At 49.3% G+C, this 20034-nt stretch overlaps 2 protein-coding genes across 2 annotated transcripts; both read left to right on the forward strand.

Annotated features, from left to right (window-relative positions):
• The first annotated feature begins 3791 nt into the window (after window positions 1-3791).
• Window positions 3792-5080, forward strand: LOC125989848 (janus kinase and microtubule-interacting protein 3-like). Its single transcript, XM_049756249.2, has 2 exons — window positions 3792-4275; window positions 4355-5080. Exons 1-2 carry the CDS (start codon window positions 4063-4065, stop codon window positions 4469-4471), a joined length of 330 nt encoding a protein of 109 aa, XP_049612206.1. The 5' UTR covers window positions 3792-4062; the 3' UTR covers window positions 4472-5080.
• A 13295-nt stretch (window positions 5081-18375) lies between these two features.
• LOC125989856 (janus kinase and microtubule-interacting protein 3-like) lies at window positions 18376-19728 on the forward strand. The gene is made up of 2 exons (XM_049756262.2): window positions 18376-18859; window positions 18939-19728. The coding sequence occupies exons 1-2, from the start codon at window positions 18647-18649 to the stop codon at window positions 19053-19055; spliced, it is 330 nt and encodes a 109-aa protein (XP_049612219.1). The 5' UTR covers window positions 18376-18646; the 3' UTR covers window positions 19056-19728.
• The last annotated feature ends 306 nt before the right edge of the window (window positions 19729-20034 follow it).

Genomic DNA, 20034 nt, shown 5'->3' on the forward strand with positions numbered 1-20034 from the left:
TATATCTTGATCTCTTGTGTTTTTCTTGTGTATCTTGTATTTTACTGCTACTGGACACAGAATTTCCCTGAAGGAGCAATCCCAAGGGATTAATAAAGTTGAGTCTAAGTCTAAGTCTAAGTCTAAGGAGCGCGGAAGAAGCCCTGGCAGCGGCCCAGCAGGCCTGGCAGTCCCGAGCGGCCGAGCTCCGATCGGCTCATCACCAGCATCGGGAGGAGCTGAGCCGAACCAAGAGAGACTGCGAGAGGGAGATCCGCCGACTGGTAGGACTGATCAGATGCGCGGTGCGTGGCTATGTTCCCAATTTCGTTGTATACCTGCAGTGCAATGACACCTAAGGCATTCTATTCTATTTCACAAGAAGAAAATGTCCGGTTGCTCGCTTCGCTTTTGTCACAGCAAAGGTGTTCTAGTCGATTCAAGAAAAAAATTGGCCGGTTGCTCTCTTTGTTTTTGTCACAATTCTGGCAAATGAGTTTGCCCGCCTGCCTGAGCGCTCCCCGTTTGTACATCCAGACGGATGAGATCAAGCTGAAAGACAGAGCGGTTAGTGTTTTGGATGAAGCCCTGGGGCCGGCCACGTCCACCGCCTTCAGCTGCAGACTCAGGCTGCCGAGCAGCAGATCGCTGCCCTGAGGGATTCCCAAAGGGCGGGCCTAAACTACCCTGGAAGTGGGGTCAACGCCGCTACTAGCAATCCTCTTCATTGCGTAAGCCACCTCATCACACACTTGCAGTACGCATGACTTAGTTCGTTGCTGGAGGAAGGTAGCACAAAAACAGTTTTGAACTTTGAACGAGTGCTTGTGTGTGTGTGTTGCGGGGCGTTTTCAGTCTCAGGAGGATCGGGACACGCGACGGTTTCATCTGAAAATCGCTGAGCTCAGCGCAGTCATCAGGAAACTGGAGGATCGAAACGCCCTGCTTTCTGAAGAGCGCAATGAACTGGTAATTTATTGACGGCACGCTTGAAGGTTTGCGCTACGTTTGATGCGCGCCATCCAGCGAGGCACCCATTGCGCTTGCTTATTAGTTGAGCGGCGCGGCGAGTCGGTTGCCTGGTAGATGTCTTTTATTGGGAGCCAAAGCCACGATTCCGTTCAAACCGATGCAAAAGAAATGGATACGTTCTGGCCCGCGTGTTGTGCGTCTTTCACATCCCGCACTTCATGCTTGCAGCTAAAGCGACTGAGAGAAACAGAAAGCCAGTTTCTGCCACTCCTGTACAAAAACAAACGCCTGAGCAGGAAGAATGAAGAACTCTCGCTGGTGCTGTGTCGCCTTGAAAACAAAGTGCGCTTTGTCACCCAGGAGAACGAGGAGATGGCAAGCTTGGTAAGTCGACGCGGACAACGGCGGCGTGCCAACAGAGTCCACTGCATTTGTGTTCCACAGAGAAGGCCTAGTTCGCTCAATGACCTGGATCGCGGTTGCGGCCAGCAGGACGGTGAAATGGAGTTCCTTCAAGTTGTGGAGCAGCGGCACATCATCGACGACTTGTCCAAGGTCTTCAGGCAGGCGACTCGGTGCACGTACGGCAGCGCCGCGCTCGCTCGCTGTCGCCAGGAAACCTTTTCCGTCCAAAGCTTGGCCGGCGGCCGCCATCCAAAAAATTGGCCCCTTAAATTCCGACCTTTCAAGCAGGAGCATTGTGCGCACGCGTTTGAACACGCTTTAGACTTGTTTTGCCGTTTTCAGCAGCTCAAAGCTCCCGTTTTGTCAGCGCCTTTGCCACTCGCTGTGCGCTGAAAACGACGGACTTGCCCGGCTGCTCAGCCCGTCAACCATGAGCCGCGAGCGCGACGTCATTGTCCGTAGGCAGCTAGTGGCAAAATGCACCCTGTTAGAGTTGCGCTCGCTCCAACTTATTTTGCAAGAACCACACGGGAGACAAGTAAGTTCTTTTGGACACCTGCAGGTGGAGAGTCCATCCGTTGTACGAATGAAGTCTGACTCTCGGCTCCTGCACGAGCATTTTAATTAAGAGAAACAGGGTGGGTGTAAGAGTGGATTGAATAGAGGAAGCCCTTGACCTCTAGTCAAAACATAGCAAGGGGTGTTTTACGACTTTGTGTAGGAAGGGATAAGCGATAGGGATAAATAAGGGATAAATAATATTATTTATTACAGGTCGCAGTCAAAGTCAAAGCAACACAATGATACGATAAAGATAATCTGGAAAACCCTGACACACCCTGTAGTTGTCACTTTTGGAAAAGACGAGCGTCCCTCCAATCATCGCCGGTGACGTGTTTTTCAGGCTCTGGAGACAGGAGCTCATGTCAGAAATGTCATTGTGAGTCGCGTTTGTTTCTGCGCCGGAGCCGTTCGTTCCCTTTGCATCCAAAGAATCTCAAAGGCGGATTATTTGTGTCGACAGGAGAGAGATTTGCTGCTACGATACCGACGTCGAGAATCTCTGAGGAGGAACAAAGCGTGAGGTCCTGCAAGGTGAGTCTGTTTGTTTGCGGCTGCTTGGTGTTGCGCAAGATGAAATGGCCTTTTTCTCGCTATCGTTCCTCTCGTCGATTCATCGTGAGGTGTCGCTTCAGTTTGTTCAGAGAGATGTTTGCTTCCGCGCCCGCAGGTCATCGAAACATTTTACGGCTACGACGAAGACGTGTTGGTGGACCCGGACGGATCGTCCTTGTCTTTTCACACCGACAGAATCCCCGACACGGAACCCGAAGAGGTAGCCCGCCATTTCTGCCAGCGTATCAATGAGCACACCTTTTTCTCAGACAAAATAGCTACATTCTTCAGTCACTCATCCGTCTGGCATTACTGGACCAACCCCCCCCCCCCCCCCCCCCGAACGTGGCTGGGAAAATGCGGAGAAAAGCAAATGTCATTTTCCAGTCAACCAAAGAATTTGTGGATGAAAATGACACAACATTCCAAAGCTGTCCACGCGTTTGTCTCTTCTAGAATGTCAAGTGGGTGGAGGAGAAGCAGCTGCTGCGTCAGAGCAATCAGCAGTTGGCCGAAAAGGTGACGGAAAGAAAGGCGCTGGGCGGAGTCGCTTGGCGTCACACCTGTCGGGAAGCCCCGCAGATGAGGTCTGACTGTCTTTTCAGGTCAGGCGGATGGAGGCGGAAGAAGCGCGTCTGAAAGAGCACATCCAGGATATCCGAGACCAAAACGAACTGCTTGAGTTCCGCATCCTGGAGCTGGAGGTGGGAAGACTCGCACAAGCGTGTTGAGGCCAGAGATGTGACGGACGGACGGACGGACGGACGGACGGACGGACGGACGGACGGATGCATGCCTCTGCCTTTCAGGAGAGGGAGTGGCGCTCCCCCGTCTTGAAGTTTCTGCAAGTCCGTTTCCCAGACGGCCTCAGCCCTTTGCAGATCTACTGCGAGGCCGAGGGCGTGAGCGTACGTAAGGCGTCCCTTGCAACCCTAACCTTAACCCGAGGTCCCAGAACACCTTACATTGCTCCTTGCGCCTTTCCCCCGGACATCGTCATCAGTGATCTGATGAAGAAGCTGGACATCCTGGGCTATAACGCCGTAAGTGTATGTCGAACTCCTTATGTTCGCACTCCACGAGACTCGGCGGCTCAAATGTGACTTTTGGAAGGCTTTGCGCTGAAAGAAGCTTGTTGACGCTGTGCCTTTGGGCTCTTGCAGAATCTCACCAACGAGGAGCAGGTGGTCGTGATTCACGCCAGGACCCTTCTCACCCTAGCCGAGAAGGTAACGCGCACGTCCACGCACGCTCTCGCATTCTGCTTATGTGACAGCAGCCTTTCCTCAGTGGTTAGAATACATCAAAGTGACCAAGTCAGCACTTCAACAGAAGATGTTGGACATTGAAAGTGAGAAGGTAGACAGACACGCGACATCAGCCAAGGGGAACTCCGGCAATGTGCCCCAACAATTCTGACCTTGAGCTGTGCTAGGATATGTTCTGCAAGCAGAAGGGCTACCTGGATGAAGAGTTGGACTTCAGGAAGTGTTCCATGGACCAGGCTCATAAGGTAAGCCGCCCTCAAATCTCCCGCCGGACCACTGATGGACGAGGATTGCGGCCCAGAGGATCCTGGAGCTGGAGGCCATGTTGTACGAGGCGCTACCGCAGCGGGACTGCCCCGCCACGGACGGCGAAAAAGCCAGCCACGCTGGCGTGAATGACGTGCTGACGGCGGATCAGAGAGAAGAGCTTAGGAGCGCCGTGGACCAATGGAAGCGAGCCCTGATGTGCGAGTTGAGGGAGCGCGACGCTTGCATCCTCCAAGAGAGAATGGATCTGCTGCACAGCGCGCAACAGGTAAGGGCCCAAAGCCAGCCCGGCACTTACTTGCACGCTTACTGGCTTTTGAATGCCACTTTCCATTTGTCCGTCCTAGAGGAACAAAGAGCTGAAAGAATTCATCGAAGCTCAGAAGAGACAAATCAAACAATTGGAGGAGAAGTTTCTGTTTCTCTTTCTATTCTTCTCCTTGGCCTTCATTCTGTGGCCCTAACACCAGCTGGTGAGTGAGCTCCAGCGGCACCGCACTCGACACCTCCGATACACTGCCAGCCGGTCTCAGACGTTGGCAGACGCTCCGATGCCAACGTATACCCCCCGCCACGGTGACAGAGGCACCGCGTCACACCGGCGCTCATCCAATCAGAAGGCAGGAAAAGCAAATTCACATGCAGGGCACTTTTGAACCAGAAGAGAGCGCCACAAAAAACGGTTGTTGCCCCAAACGCGCACTAAAAAGGGTCAGAATAACAAGAGTCCCACTGGCCAGCCGGGGCCACCCGTCCAGCTGTTTCTTCAGGGGGGAAAAAAATTGGAGTCACCGGTGAGTACATTTTGCATTTAGCTCTGCTTTTCTGCTTCTGTCTTCAAGTGTGTGGCATCCTGCGATCAAAGATTCAGCCAACCCCAAAGCGGTTGACCTCAACGTCCCACCACCATGCCTACCAGAGCAGGTGACGTGATGCTTTGGACATCCTTCCGTCTCAGATGCCCAAAAGTACTCTTTGCCACATCTGCGGCAATACGGTGTCTTTTCAAAGGTGCAAATAAATCCAGCGTGGGCGGAACACGCACGTCTTCGGTTTTTCCCGCTTTGTTTGTGTGACAGCTGTTGTGAAAATTTTATACAAATAAAGTTGTATAGTACAGGTTTGGCCAAGCCGCAACTCCCGAACCGCATGCGGCTCTTTTATGTTCATATCAACATTTGTGTGTGTGTGTGTGTGTGTGTGTGGGGGGGGGGGGTTGTGCATGTTGGCTTCACTTGAGTTCAATTTGGTATTTTGGTCAAAAGCGCATGTGGTGAAATTCCACAAAGTAGGATGGGCAAACACATTTCTTTAAACTATGAGTGTCAATTGGGCTCTCGAAATGGCAGGGAAAAGATGCACAGCAAAACGAAAATACGTAGATGAACACAGGACGTTTTAATCAGAGTGGGAAAGTTTCTATTTTTTGTTGAACGTGATGGCAAACCATTCTGCCTGATATGTCAGACCTCAGCGCATTTCAAAGATTCAAATCTTCAGCGCCATGCACTTCAGCTCACTCCATGCTAACATTGATCAGGCGTCGAACCCGCAACATCATGCTTAAGAGGTGGCCATGCTAACCAGTGCGCCATTATGTCAACGCATAATAACTGTAAGTCTACTGATCAAAACAGCGGTTACTATATGACGTCGCTACGTCGTGGTCACGTGACGCAGACAAGACGTCAATGGACGTGGGCAGAGTTAACTTGTTTAAAAGGGAGTGGGCAGAAGAAATATTTAATTTATTTAAATCTATTTTGAGTGCACACCATTATGCCAATGCATAACAACTGTAAATCTACTAAACAAAACAGCGGTTGCTATATGACATCTGCCACGTCGTGGTCACGTGACATACGTGACGTCGATGGGCGTAACTTTCGCCGGAATTCAAATCCGCGGGGAGAGTTAACTTGTTTAAAAGAGAGTGGGCAGAAGAATTATTTAATTTATTTAAATCTATTTGGTGTGTGCGCCATTATGTCAATGCATAACAACTGTAAGTCTACTAAACAAAACAGCGGTTGCTATATGACGTCTGCCACGTCGTGGTCACGTGACGCGGACGTGACGTCGACGCCTACTTTACATCCCACCGATCACAGGACCCCTCGGCTGCATAACCGTGCCCCCTTCCCAACCAATCGGATTTGCTATACGCGAAAACGACGCCAATGGAAAGAGCTTCCGCCCAAATTTAAATCCGTGGGCGTGGCTCGCAGCAGGAAGTAGGAAAACGGCGGCGATGTTGACAAAGACACAGCGGATGGTAACATACGACTAACAAGAGAAATATTTTTATTTTCTGCTTGCAACTGGACCGTCCAGAGCGTACACGGTAAGTACAACTCATCGTTTTTAAAAAGAAGTACTTTTGTTGCCCTGAAAAGCGAGTGAGCGTGGCGTTTGTGGGGGACGTCGAATTTCGACGATTCTTTCTGGTCAACGGTTGTAAATGATTGTGTTGATTAAAAAAGAAAATTTGATGTAACTCTACTTTTAACTGCCGTTTCAGATAGATTTGGAATTGCATCACATCCAATTTTGCCTAGAGCGTACACGGTAAGTAACACTCATTGTGTTTAAGGAGATTTACGTTTGTAATAGCAGAAGTGTAGCCGCGTTGCGTTGTACGTGTGAAAATTGGTCGAGGCGAAATGTTAATGTTTAATTTCATTCCTTTAGGTTCCACGGTGTTTGTTGGCTGCAAGTTTTCCACTGCAAGAAGAGGCTCGTATCATTGACCAGGAGCGAGCTACAATGGTGAGTAGCCATTACATTTATGTTAAACACTTCCTATTTCATGTCTAACAGTACTTGATTTAACAAATAACCATAAATAAATACAGTGTGGGCACTGAAGTTAACATATGTGATTATACTGCCTAATCTGTCACCGAGTAGATTGTTGCAAAGTAATATAAGATCCAAAGTTGTAATTCAGAATAGTTTTCAAAAGAAGGCCATTAGAATTATATACAAGTCTGATTACCCTGAACATAACAACAAGCTATTAATTAAATCACAAATTCTTCAATTCAAAGATTTGGTAGATTATCAGACAAATAATGTCTAACAGTAATTGATTTAACACATCACGATAAGTAGATTGAGTGTGGGCACTCTCAAGTTAACATATGTGATTATACTGCCTAATCTGTTACAGAGTATGTTGTTGCCAAGTAATGTAGAATAGATCCAAAGTAGTAATCCAGAATAGTTTTGAAGAGGCCATTAGAATGATAAACAAATCTGATTACCTTGAACATAATAACAAGCTAAGTGTTTAATATGTCCTATGAAGTCAAAATTGGGCACCATCATGTGGTGAAATTTGGAATTGCATCACATCCAATTTTGCCTGGGAACAAACAGATTACATAAATCTTAGTTTTGAATAAACCACTCCTTCTCAAACAAGTAAACTCTGCCCATTTTGCGCAGTAGATGTTCTGTTAATATCTAGTATTTATACAAAGTCATAATTTAAATTGCTTTCAACCTTCATTCATCGGTTCAACCAACATTACTCGCTCTTATTACCAACTTGTATTGATTTAACTAAGCGTTTAATACTTCCTATCAGGTCTCAAATCGAGATTTGGCAAAATACAATTTCAGCAAATCCAATTTTGCCAGGGAACAAAAATAGATTAAATAAACTAAATAAGTCCTCTTCCCATTAAATAAATCAGAAAAGTCTGTCTTGTAACCAGTCCTCTTCAAACAAGTAAAGTCTGCCCATTTTGTGCCGTAGATTTTGTGTCTATGCCTAGTATTTAAACAAAATCATAATTTAAACGACTTCTTTCCTTCATTCACTTTGGAAATTTGGAATTGCAGCAAATCGAATTTTGCCAGGGAACAAAAATAGATCAATTAAACTAAATAAGTCTTCTTCCCATTAAATAAATTAAAAAAGTCTGTCTTGTAACCAGTCCTTTTCAAACAAGTAAAGTCTGCCCATTTTGTGCCGTCGATTTTGTGTTAATGCCTAGTATTTATACAAAATCATAATTTAAAGGACTTCATTCCTTCATTCACTTTGGAAATTTGGAATTGCAGCACATCAAATTTTGCCTGGGAAGAAAAGTAGATTAAATAAATTTAATAAGTCTTACTACTTCCCATTAAATAAATTAAATACGTCTTACTTGTTCCCACTCCTTTTCAAAACAGTAGTTTAAAACGAGGGCCCTTCACTCAACCTTTAACCCTATTTATTCACCTTCTAGGCTAAGTGTTAAAGGCTAAGTGTTAAAGGCTAAGTGTTAAAGGCTAAGTGTTAAAGGCTAAGTGTTAAAGGCTAAGTGTTAAAGGCTAAGTGTTAGAGGCTAAGTGCCAGAGGCTAGGCGCCAGAGGCGAGTTTTTGTGGGCTGAAGTTTTAGTGGGGTTAGTGTGAATACAATCCAAAAGAATACAACAGAATACAATACAATAGAATATAATACATAGATTAAATTCAATAGCTCTTACTACTTCCCATTAAATAAATTAAATACGTCTTACTTGTTCCCAATCCTTTTCAAAAAAGTAGTTTAAAACGAGGGCCCTTCACTCAACCTTTAACCTCAACCCCGCACGTCACATTGTGTTGTATCTGTGAATGTTGGTTGTGGCCAAATGATAGTTTTCTTTCATTCGTTTAGGTTCCACGGTGTTTGTTGGCTATGTTTTCCACTGTCAGAAGGATGAAAATACAAAGTACAACGCTTGGACGTGGGCGAAGACGTCACCGGTGAGTCCTTCCTTCCTATTTATTTACCTTCTAGATGCTAGAGGCTAAGTGTTAGAGGCTAAGTGTTAGAGGCTAAGTGTTAAAGGCAACACAATACGAACAACACAACACAATACGAACAACTCAACACAATATGAACAACACAATATGAACAACACAACACAATACGAACAACACAACACAATACGAACAACACAATACGAACAACACAACACATTACGAACAACACAACACAATACGAACAACACAACGATACTGCACTGAACAACACGATACCGCACTGAGAAACACGATACCGCACTGAACAACACGATACCGCACTGAACAACACCATGCCGCACTGAACACCATGCCACACTGAACAACACCATCCCGCACTGAACAACACCATGCCGCACTAAACAACACCATGCCGCACTGAACAACACCATGCCTCACTGAACGACACCATGCCGCACTGAAAGACACCATGCCGCACTGAACGACACCATGCCGCACTGAAAGACACCATCCCGCACTGAACACCATGCCGCACTGAACAACACCATCCTGCACTGAACAACACCATCCCGCACTGAACAACACCATGCCGCACTGAACAACATTATGCCGCACTGAACAACATTATGCCTCACTGAACATTATGCCGCACTGAACAACACCATGCCGCACTGAACAACACCATGCCGCACTGAACAACACCATGCCGCACTGAACAACACCATGCCGCACTGAACAACACCATGCCGCACTGAACAACACCATGCCGCACTGAACAACATTATGCCGCACTGAACAACACCATGCCGCACTGAACAACACCATCCTGCACTGAACAACACCATCCCGCACTGAACAACACCATGCCGCACTGAACAACATTATGGCGCACTGAACAACATTATGCCGCACTGAACAACACCATGCCGCACTGAACAACACCATGCCGCACTGAACAACACCATGCCGCACTGAACAACACCATCCCGCACTGAACAACACCATGCCGCACTGAGCAACACCATGCCGCACTGAACAACACCATCCCGCACTGAACAACACCATGCCGCACTGAACAACACCATTCCGCACTGAACAACACCATGCCGCACTGAACAACATTACGCTGCACTGAACAACACCATGCCGCACTGAACAACACCATGCCGCACTGAACAACACCATGCCGCACTGAACAACACCATGCCGCACTGAACAACACGACGTCGCACTGAACAACACGACGCCGCACAGAATAACACAATACCGCACAGAACAACACAATACCGCACAAACAGTTTTAGATAATATTACGTCGCAGTCATGTGACGCGGACATGACGTCAATAGGCGGAACTCACGGCAAAATTATAATCCGTGGGCGTGGCTTGCAACAGGAAGTAGGAAAGCGGCAATTCTGGCAAACAAGACACAGCGGTTAGTAACACGATGACTTACAAGGCAAATATTTTTGTTTTCAGCTTGCAACTTGACCGTCTAGAGCGTACAAGGTAATTACAACTGTTTTTTTTTAGCCCTGAAAAGCGAGGGAGTGTGGCGTTTGGGAGGAATGTCGAACTCGGCGTCTGCTTCCAGCCACAGACGCCAAATTTCGACGATTATTTCGACTGGTCAACGGTTGTAAATTATTGCGTTGACTAAAAACTTTATTTAACTCTACTCTTAACTTTGCCGTTTCAGATATGCGGGTATTACACCGCGGAAATGACGTCAATAGGCTGAACTCTCGCCACAATTCAAATCTGTGGGCGCAATGGCCTTGAGCGAGACACCGGATACAAACACGACGATTATCAACAGAAATATCTTTATTTTCTGCTTGCAAGTGGACCGTCTAGAGCGTACACGGTAAGTACAACTCATTGTGTTTAAAAAGATTTACGTTTGTGTAGTTTGCGTTGCGTTGTATCTGTGAATGTTGGTTTAGGCTAAATGTTAATGTTTAATTTCATTCCTTTAGGTTCCACGGTGTTTGTTGGCTGTATGTTTTCCACTGCAAGAAGAGGCTCGTATCATTGACCAGCAGGAGCTACAATGGTGAGTACCCCTTTCGTCTTCCATTTATGTTAAACACTTCCTATTTCATGTCTAACAGTACTCGATTTAACAAATAACCATAAATAAATACAGTGTGGGCAGTCACGTTAACATATGTGATTATCCTGCCTAATATGTTTATCACAAATATGTCACTAATCACTAATATGTTTATTTGTTTATCACAACACCTTTGGACCTTCAGCAATCGATTATTTCCCTTCATCTACATAGAGACAGAACGATGGTGTCTTAAACATCTCATTCATTTCACCAAATAACTTCACGCAGGTGGATAACGGCCATCTCGGTCACGCTATGTTGCGTGATGCAGTTTTGAAGAACCAAATGCATTTATTCAATGAATAAGTCAAGCTAGTTCTATGTTTATGATGTTGTAAGTTACGGTACCGATTGAAGTTGAGTTCGAAGCCAGTGGAAAACAGCGCTGCGTTTGTGCTCTCCAGGTACAAATGTTGTGATCTCTGACTGACGACCGGGCGAGACTCGAGTAAGAGATGTCCAAACGAGCTCCGGCAGGGCGGGCCAAGGCGGAGCGAACGGACGCCCTTCAGGCCGCCAATGACGAGCTGAGAACCAAACTGATGGACGTCCAGTTAGAACTTCAGCAGGAGAAGAACAAGGTGAAAACCTCAACAGACAGACACTGCCTGCCTCCCTGCCTGCCTCCCTGCCTGCCTCCCTGCCTGCCTCCCTCCCTCCCAGTTTTCCCGATGTAGATTAGACATGCGTGTGCCATGACTGTGTCAGCCTACATCAACAAATGCACCGAGGACGTCAGCACCACTAAGAATATCATCACCCGGGGCAACCAACGACCCTGGATGACTGAGGAGGTACGTCAAACGCTACGAGCGCGGAACTCTGCCTTCAAGTCTGGCGACAAGGAGACACTGAGGACAGCGAGAGCCAACTTGAACCGTGCCATCAGAATAGCGAAGCGAGACCGCAGTCGAAAATTTCAGGATCGTTTCCACGACGTCAAAAACATCAGGAGTATGTGGCAAGGCATACGGGCGATTACAGACGACAACTCACCCTCCCCCCCCCCCCGGTGGGTGTAGTTGATGCTGACTTTCTAAATGGTCTAAATAACTTATTTGGGAGGTTCGAGGCACTAAACGGCACTCCAGCAGTTAAAACTGTCCCCCATCAGGAAGAGGAGGTACTCTGCCTTGACTCCGCCGATGTGTTGAAGACCCTGAGGAGAGTCAACCCCTGTAAGGCCCCTGGCCCGGACAACATTCCTGGGCGTGTGTTCAGGGAATGTGCAAGTCATCTGGCTGGGGTCATCACAGACATTTTTAACACCTCGCTGGGCCAAGCCACAGTGCCGGCGTGCTTTAAGACTGCCTCAATCATTCCGGTGCCGAAGAAACCTCAAATCACCTCATTTAATGATTACCGGCCTGTTGCACTGACTCCGGTTATGATGAAGTGCTTCGAAAGGCTGCTTAAAGGTCACATCGTTTCCAGACTCCCCCTATTATTTGACCCGTTCCAGTTTGCCGACCGGCAAAACCGCTCCACTCAGGAAGCCATCTCCTCCGTTCTTCACCTGAGCCTGGCTCACCTGGAGGAGAAGAACACGCATGTGCGGAGGCTGTTCCTGGACTTCAGCTCAGCGTTTAACACCATCATCCCACAGCATCTGGTAGGAAAATTGGAACACCTGGGCTTCAACACCCCCCTTCGCAACTGGCTGCTAGACTTCCTCACCAACAGACCTCAGTCAGTCCGGGTCGGACAGAACACCTCTGATGTCATCACCCTCAGCACAGGCTCCCTTCAGGGCTGCGTCCTGAGCCCCCTGCTGTGCACCCTGATGACACACGACTGCGTCCTCAGGTTCACCACCAATCACATCGTGAAGTCAGCAGACGACACAACGGTGGTGGGGCTCATCAGAGACAACAACGACCTGGACTACAGAGAGGAGGTGGAGCAGCTGGTGGGCTGGTGCAGAGAAAACAGCCTGATCCTGAATGAGGAGAAGATGAAGGAGATCATCGTCGACTTCAGGAAAAAACAGCCTCACCACGCTCCACTGATCATCAACAGCTCAGCTGTGGAGGTGGTCAGCAGCACCAAATTCCTGGGGGTCCACATCACAGAAGACCTCACCTGGACTATGAACACTACGGCACTGGTCAAGAGGGCACAGAAGCGCTTGTACTTCCTGCGGAGGATGAGGAGAGCCCACCTGCCCCCACCCATCATGAGGACGTTCTACAGGAGCACCATAGAGAGCATTCTGACAAGCTGTCTCTCTGTGTGGTGTGGAGGCTGCACCGCCTCCGATTGGAAGAACGTGAGGAGAGTGGTGAGGACAGCAGAGAGGATCATAGGGGCTCCTCTTCCCTCCATTCAGGACATTTCATCTCAGCGCTGCATGTCCCGTGCCCGTAACATCATCAATGACCCATCACACCCCCACCATGGACTGTTCTCCCTGCTGCCCTCTGGGAAGAGGTTTGCAGCATCCGCTGCAGGTCCACCAGGTTCTGCAACAGCTTTTTCCCTGCTGTCATCAGACTGTTGAACACTAGAACTGTTGAGCTCTAAACTGAACTCTGCATCACACATTCACAGAACTGTACTTTATGACACTACGGACCTCTATCTTGCACTATCTCGCACTACCAACTTTACTGAACTTGTATAAACCCTTTAAATAGAAGTTTAATACATGGTTTAGCATTCCTCTGCACACTCTTGAATACTGTTTTGCCTACTTGCACTATTGCATAATTATCACTGCTGCACTTTATACTTATTTTTAATAAATATATATATATATATATATATATATATATATAGTATATGTTTATTTCATATATTTCATAGGATATGTTACTTCTATTCAACTGCAATATCACTACTTTGTTGTAAGACGTATGCAACGGAATTTCGTTTTGTATGCACCATGTGCAGACAAGATGACAATAAAGTTTGTCTAAGTCTAAGTCTAAGTCATGTCAGGTCAGCTGTCTGGAGAGAGCGAGAAGTCAGGACCTGCGGGCGGAGCACCACCGTGCCACCGCCGCCATGACGGAACTCAAAAGCAAACTCCATGAGGAGAAGCAGAAAGAGTTAGCCATTACCAGGGAGACATTACTGCGGCAGCATGAAATGGAGCTGATGAGAGTGATCAAAATCAAAGATGGAGAGATCCAGCGACTGAATGCCTTGGTCCTCAGCCTGAGGGACGGCTCCATGGACAAGGTGATCCGCTCTATCCGTGTCTGACTATCCGCACGCCACGTCGGGCTTCGATGCGGCCGCTACCGTATTGTGTAGCTTGTCCCCAGTAAGCGTCGCGGCGCTCCGTTGCGGTCTCAACGGCCCGGTGTGGCGCAATGTCTGCTCAGGTGAGGAGGGGGGGCGCTTTGCTGGCGGAGGTGGAGGAGACGCGGCGGTGTCGGGAGACCGAGCGGTGTCGCCTCCACCAGGAGCGCGGAAGAAGCCCTGGCAGCGGCCCAGCAGGCCTGGCAGTCCCGAGCGGCCGAGCTCCGATCGGCTCATCACCAGCATCGGGAGGAGCTGAGCCGAACCAAGAGAGACTGCGAGAGGGAGATCCGCCGACTGGTAGGACTGATCAGATGCGCGGTGCGTGGCTATGTTCCCAATTTCGTTGTATACCTGCAGTGCAATGACACCTAAGGCATTCTATTCTATTCTATTTCACAAGAAGAAAATGTCCGGTTGCTCGCTTCGCTTTTGTCACGGCAAAGGTGTTCTAGTCGATTCAAGAAAAAAATTGGCCGGTTGCTCTCTTTGTTTTTGTCACAATTCTGGCAAATGAGTTTGCCCGCCTGCCTGAGCGCTCCCCGTTTGTACATCCAGACGGATGAGATCAAGCTGAAAGACAGAGCGGTTAGTGTTTTGGATGAAGCCCTGGGGCCGGCCACGTCCACCGCCTTCAGCTGCAGACTCAGGCTGCCGAGCAGCAGATCGCTGCCCTGAGGGATTCCCAAAGGGCGGGCCTAAACTACCCTGGAAGTGGGGTCAACGCCGCTACTAGCAATCCTCTTCATTGCGTAAGCCACCTCATCACACACTTGCAGTACGCATGACTTAGTTCGTTGCTGGAGGAAGGTAGCACAAAAACAGTTTTGAACTTTGAACGAGTGCTTGTGTGTGTGTGTTGCGGGGCGTTTTCAGTCTCAGGAGGATCGGAACACGCGACGGTTTCATCTGAAAATCGCTGAGCTCAGCGCAGTCATCAGGAAACTGGAGGATCGAAACGCCCTGCTCTCTGAAGAGCGCAATGAACTGGTAATTTATTGACGGCACGCTTGAAGGTTTGCGCTACGTTTGATGCGCGCCATCCAGCGAGGCACCCATTGCGCTTGCTTATTAGTTGAGCGGCGCGGCGAGTCGGTTGCCTGGTAGATGTCTTTTATTGGGAGCCAAAGCCACGATTCCGTTCAAACCGATGCAAAAGAAATGGATACGTTCTGGCCCGCGTGTTGTGCGTCTTTCACATCCCGCACTTCATGCTTGCAGCTAAAGCGACTGAGAGAAACAGAAAGCCAGTTTCTGCCACTCCTGTACAAAAACAAACGCCTGAGCAGGAAGAATGAAGAACTCTCGCTGGTGCTGTGTCGCCTTGAAAACAAAGTGCGCTTTGTCACCCAGGAGAACGAGGAGATGGCAAGCTTGGTAAGTCGACGCGGACAACGGCGGCGTGCCAACAGAGTCCACTGCATTTGTGTTCCACAGAGAAGGCCTAGTTCGCTCAATGACCTGGACCGCGGTTGCGGCCAGCAGGACGGTGAAACGGAGTTCCTTCAAGTTGTGGAGCAGCGGCACATCATCGACGACTTGTCCAAGGTCTTCAGGCAGGCGACTCGGTGCACGTACGGCAGCGCCGCGCTCGCTCGCTGTCGCCAGGAAACCTTTTCCGTCCAAAGCTTGGCCGGCGGCCGCCATCCAAAAAATTGGCCCCTTAAATTCCGACCTTTCAAGCAGGAGCATTGTGCGCACGCGTTTGAACACGCTTTAGACTTGTTTTGCCGTTTTCAGCAGCTCAAAGCTCCCGTTTTGTCAGCGCCTTTGCCACTCGCTGTGCGCTGAAAACGACGGACTTGCCCGGCTGCTCAGCCCGTCAACCATGAGCCGCGAGCGCGACGTCATTGTCCGTAGGCAGCTAGTGGCAAAATGCACCCTGTTAGAGTTGCGCTCGCTCCAACTTATTTTGCAAGAACCACACGGGAGACAAGTAAGTTCTTTTGGACACCTGCAGGTGGAGAGTCCATCCGTTGTACGAATGAAGTCTGACTCTCGGCTCCTGCACGAGCATTTTAATTAAGAGAAACAGGGTGGGTGTAAGAGTGGATTGAATAGAGGAAGCCCTTGACCTCTAGTCAAAACATAGCAAGGGGTGTTTTACGACTTTGTGTAGGAAGGGATAAGCGATAGGGATAAATAAGGGATAAATAATATTATTTATTACAGGTCGCAGTCAAAGTCAAAGCAACACAATGATACGATAAAGATAATCTGGAAAACCCTGACACACCCTGTAGTTGTCACTTTTGGAAAAGACGAGCGTCCCTCCAATCATCGCCGGTGACGTGTTTTTCAGGCTCTGGAGACAGGAGCTCATGTCAGAAATGTCATTGTGAGTCGCGTTTGTTTCTGCGCCGGAGCCGTTCGTTCCCTTTGCATCCAAAGAATCTCAAAGGCGGATTATTTGTGTCGACAGGAGAGAGATTTGCTGCTACGATACCGACGTCGAGAATCTCTGAGGAGGAACAAAGCGTGAGGTCCTGCAAGGTGAGTCTGTTTGTTTGCGGCTGCTTGGTGTTGCGCAAGATGAAATGGCCTTTTTCTCGCTATCGTTCCTCTCGTCGATTCATCGTGAGGTGTCGCTTCAGTTTGTTCAGAGAGATGTTTGCTTCCGCGCCCGCAGGTCATCGAAACATTTTACGGCTACGACGAAGACGTGTTGGTGGACCCGGACGGATCGTCCTTGTCTTTTCACACCGACAGAACCCCCGACACGGAACCCGAAGAGGTAGCCCGCCATTTCTGCCAGCGTATTGGCACCAAACATTCCTCTTCAGCCTGGAATCGGACTCGTCTTTGCGTCGCGGGTGCTTTGTCGCCGGTCTGACTGATTCTGGTACTAGTGCTGTGTTGCATTGGTGTGTGCATGAAGAGGCGGAGCTTCGCTACCGCCAGCTGACGCAAGAATATCAAGCGCTGCAACGAGCCTACGCTCTGCTAGCCCAGACCAGCGAAGGGGACTACGACGCCGAGAAGGAGATCAAGGTGGCGCCCCTTCCCGCAACCCCCGGCCGGGTCGCAGCCTCCCCGTTCTCACCCAGCCTCGGGTGTTCTCTGGTCTGAAAGGAGGAGGAGGAGCCTCCCTCCTCCTCCTTTCAGACCAGAGAAAAGCTGATGGTAGAAATGGGTCACTATCAAAGCAGAGTAGCAGATCTGGAGTCAGCGCTGAAGCAACAAGGACAGGTAAGCTCATCAATGAGCACACCTTTTTCTCAGACAAAATAGCTACATTCTTCAGTCACTCATCCGTCTGGCATTACTGGACCAACCCCCCCCCCCCCCCCCCGAACGTGGCTGGGAAAATGCGGAGAAAAGCAAATGTCATTTTCCAGTCAACCAAAGAATTTGTGGATGAAAATGACACAACATTCCAAAGCTGTCCACGCGTTTGTCTCTTCTAGAATGTCAAGTGGGTGGAGGAGAAGCAGCTGCTGCGTCAGAGCAATCAGCAGTTGGCCGAAAAGGTGACGGAAAGAAAGGCGCTGGGCGGAGTCGCTTGGCGTCACACCTGTCGGGAAGCCCCGCAGATGAGGTCTGACTGTCTTTTCAGGTCAGGCGGATGGAGGCGGAAGAAGCGCGTCTGAAAGAGCACATCCAGGATATCCGAGACCAAAACGAACTGCTTGAGTTCCGCATCCTGGAGCTGGAGGTGGGAAGACTCGCACAAGCGTGTTGAGGCCAGAGATGTGACGGACGGACGGACGGACGGACGGACGGACGGATGCATGCCTCTGCCTTTCAGGAGAGGGAGTGGCGCTCCCCCGTCTTGAAGTTTCTGCAAGTCCGTTTCCCAGACGGCCTCAGCCCTTTGCAGATCTACTGCGAGGCCGAGGGCGTGAGCGTACGTAAGGCGTCCCTTGCAACCCTAACCTTAACCCGAGGTCCCAGAACACCTTACATTGCTCCTTGCGCCTTTCCCCCGGACATCGTCATCAGTGATCTGATGAAGAAGCTGGACATCCTGGGCTATAACGCCGTAAGTGTATGTCGAACTCCTTATGTTCGCACTCCACGAGACTCGGCGGCTCAAATGTGACTTTTGGAAGGCTTTGCGCTGAAAGAAGCTTGTTGACGCTGTGCCTTTGGGCTCTTGCAGAATCTCACCAACGAGGAGCAGGTGGTCGTGATTCACGCCAGGACCCTTCTCACCCTAGCCGAGAAGGTAACGCGCACGTCCACGCACGCTCTCGCATTCTGCTTATGTGACAGCAGCCTTTCCTCAGTGGTTAGAATACATCAAAGTGACCAAGTCAGCACTTCAACAGAAGATGTTGGACATTGAAAGTGAGAAGGTAGACAGACACGCGACATCAGCCAAGGGGAACTCCGGCAATGTGCCCCAACAATTCTGACCTTGAGCTGTGCTAGGATATGTTCTGCAAGCAGAAGGGCTACCTGGATGAAGAGTTGGACTTCAGGAAGTGTTCCATGGACCAGGCTCATAAGGTAAGCCGCCCTCAAATCTCCCGCCGGACCACTGATGGACGAGGATTGCGGCCCAGAGGATCCTGGAGCTGGAGGCCATGTTGTACGAGGCGCTACCGCAGCGGGACTGCCCCGCCACGGACGGCGAAAAAGCCAGCCACGCTGGCGTGAATGACGTGCTGACGGCGGATCAGAGAGAAGAGCTTAGGAGCGCCGTGGACCAATGGAAGCGAGCCCTGATGTGCGAGTTGAGGGAGCGCGACGCTTGCATCCTCCAAGAGAGAATGGATCTGCTGCACAGCGCGCAACAGGTAAGGGCCCAAAGCCAGCCCGGCACTTACTTGCACGCTTACTGGCTTTTGAATGCCACTTTCCATTTGTCCGTCCTAGAGGAACAAAGAGCTGAAAGAATTCATCGAAGCTCAGAAGAGACAAATCAAACAATTGGAGGAGAAGTTTCTGTTTCTCTTTCTATTCTTCTCCTTGGCCTTCATTCTGTGGCCCTAACACCAGCTGGTGAGTGAGCTCCAGCGGCACCGCACTCGACACCTCCGATACACTGCCAGCCGGTCTCAGACGTTGGCAGACGCTCCGATGCCAACGTATACCCCCCGCCACGGTGACAGAGGCACCGCGTCACACCGGCGCTCATCCAATCAGAAGGCAGGAAAAGCAAATTCACATGCAGGGCACTTTTGAACCAGAAGAGAGCGCCACAAAAAACGGTTGTTGCCCCAAACGCGCACTAAAAAGGGTCAGAATAACAAGAGTCCCACTGGCCAGCCGGGGCCACCCGTCCAGCTGTTTCTTCAGGGGGGAAAAAAATTGGAGTCACCGGTGAGTACATTTTGCATTTAGCTCTGCTTTTCTGCTTCTGTCTTCAAGTGTGTGGCATCCTGCGATCAAAGATTCAGCCAACCCCAAAGCGGTTGACCTCAACGTCCCACCACCATGCCTACCAGAGCAGGTGACGTGATGCTTTGGACATCCTTCCGTCTCAGATGCCCAAAAGTACTCTTTGCCACATCTGCGGCAATACGGTGTCTTTTCAAAGGTGCAAATAAATCCAGCGTGGGCGGAACACGCATGTCTTCGGTTTTTCCCGCTTTGTTTGTGTGACAGCTGTTGTGAAAATTTTATACAAATAAAGTTGTATAGTACAGGTTTGGCCAAGCCGCAACTCCCGAACCGCATGCGGCTCTTTTATGTTCATATCAACATTTGTGTGTGTGTGTGTGTGTGGGGGGGGGGTTGTGCGTGTTGGCTTCACTTGAGTTCAATTTGGTATTTTGGTCAAAAGCGCATGTGGTGAAATTCCACAAAGTAGGATGGGCAAACACATTTCTTTAAACTATGAGTGTCAATTGGGCTCTCGAAATGGCAGGGAAAAGATGCACAGCAAAACGAAAATACGTAGATGAACACAGGACGTTTTAATCAGAGTGGGAAAGTTTCTATTTTTTGTTGAACGTGATGGCAAACCATT

This window comes from Syngnathus scovelli, chromosome 1, assembly GCF_024217435.2.
Source record: "Syngnathus scovelli strain Florida chromosome 1, RoL_Ssco_1.2, whole genome shotgun sequence".
NCBI lineage: Eukaryota > Metazoa > Chordata > Actinopteri > Syngnathiformes > Syngnathidae > Syngnathus > Syngnathus scovelli.

Excerpts from the sequence above, each read along its gene's own strand:
- LOC125989856 (XM_049756262.2), top strand. The coding sequence starts at position 18,647 with ATGTTGTACGAGGCGCTACCGCAGCGGGACTGCCCCGCCACGGACGGC. Across the intron at positions 18,860-18,938 it reads TGCTGCACAGCGCGCAACAG|AGGAACAAAGAGCTGAAAGA; the intron begins GTAAGGGCCCAA and ends TGTCCGTCCTAG.
- LOC125989848 (XM_049756249.2), top strand. The coding sequence starts at position 4,063 with ATGTTGTACGAGGCGCTACCGCAGCGGGACTGCCCCGCCACGGACGGC. Across the intron at positions 4,276-4,354 it reads TGCTGCACAGCGCGCAACAG|AGGAACAAAGAGCTGAAAGA; the intron begins GTAAGGGCCCAA and ends TGTCCGTCCTAG.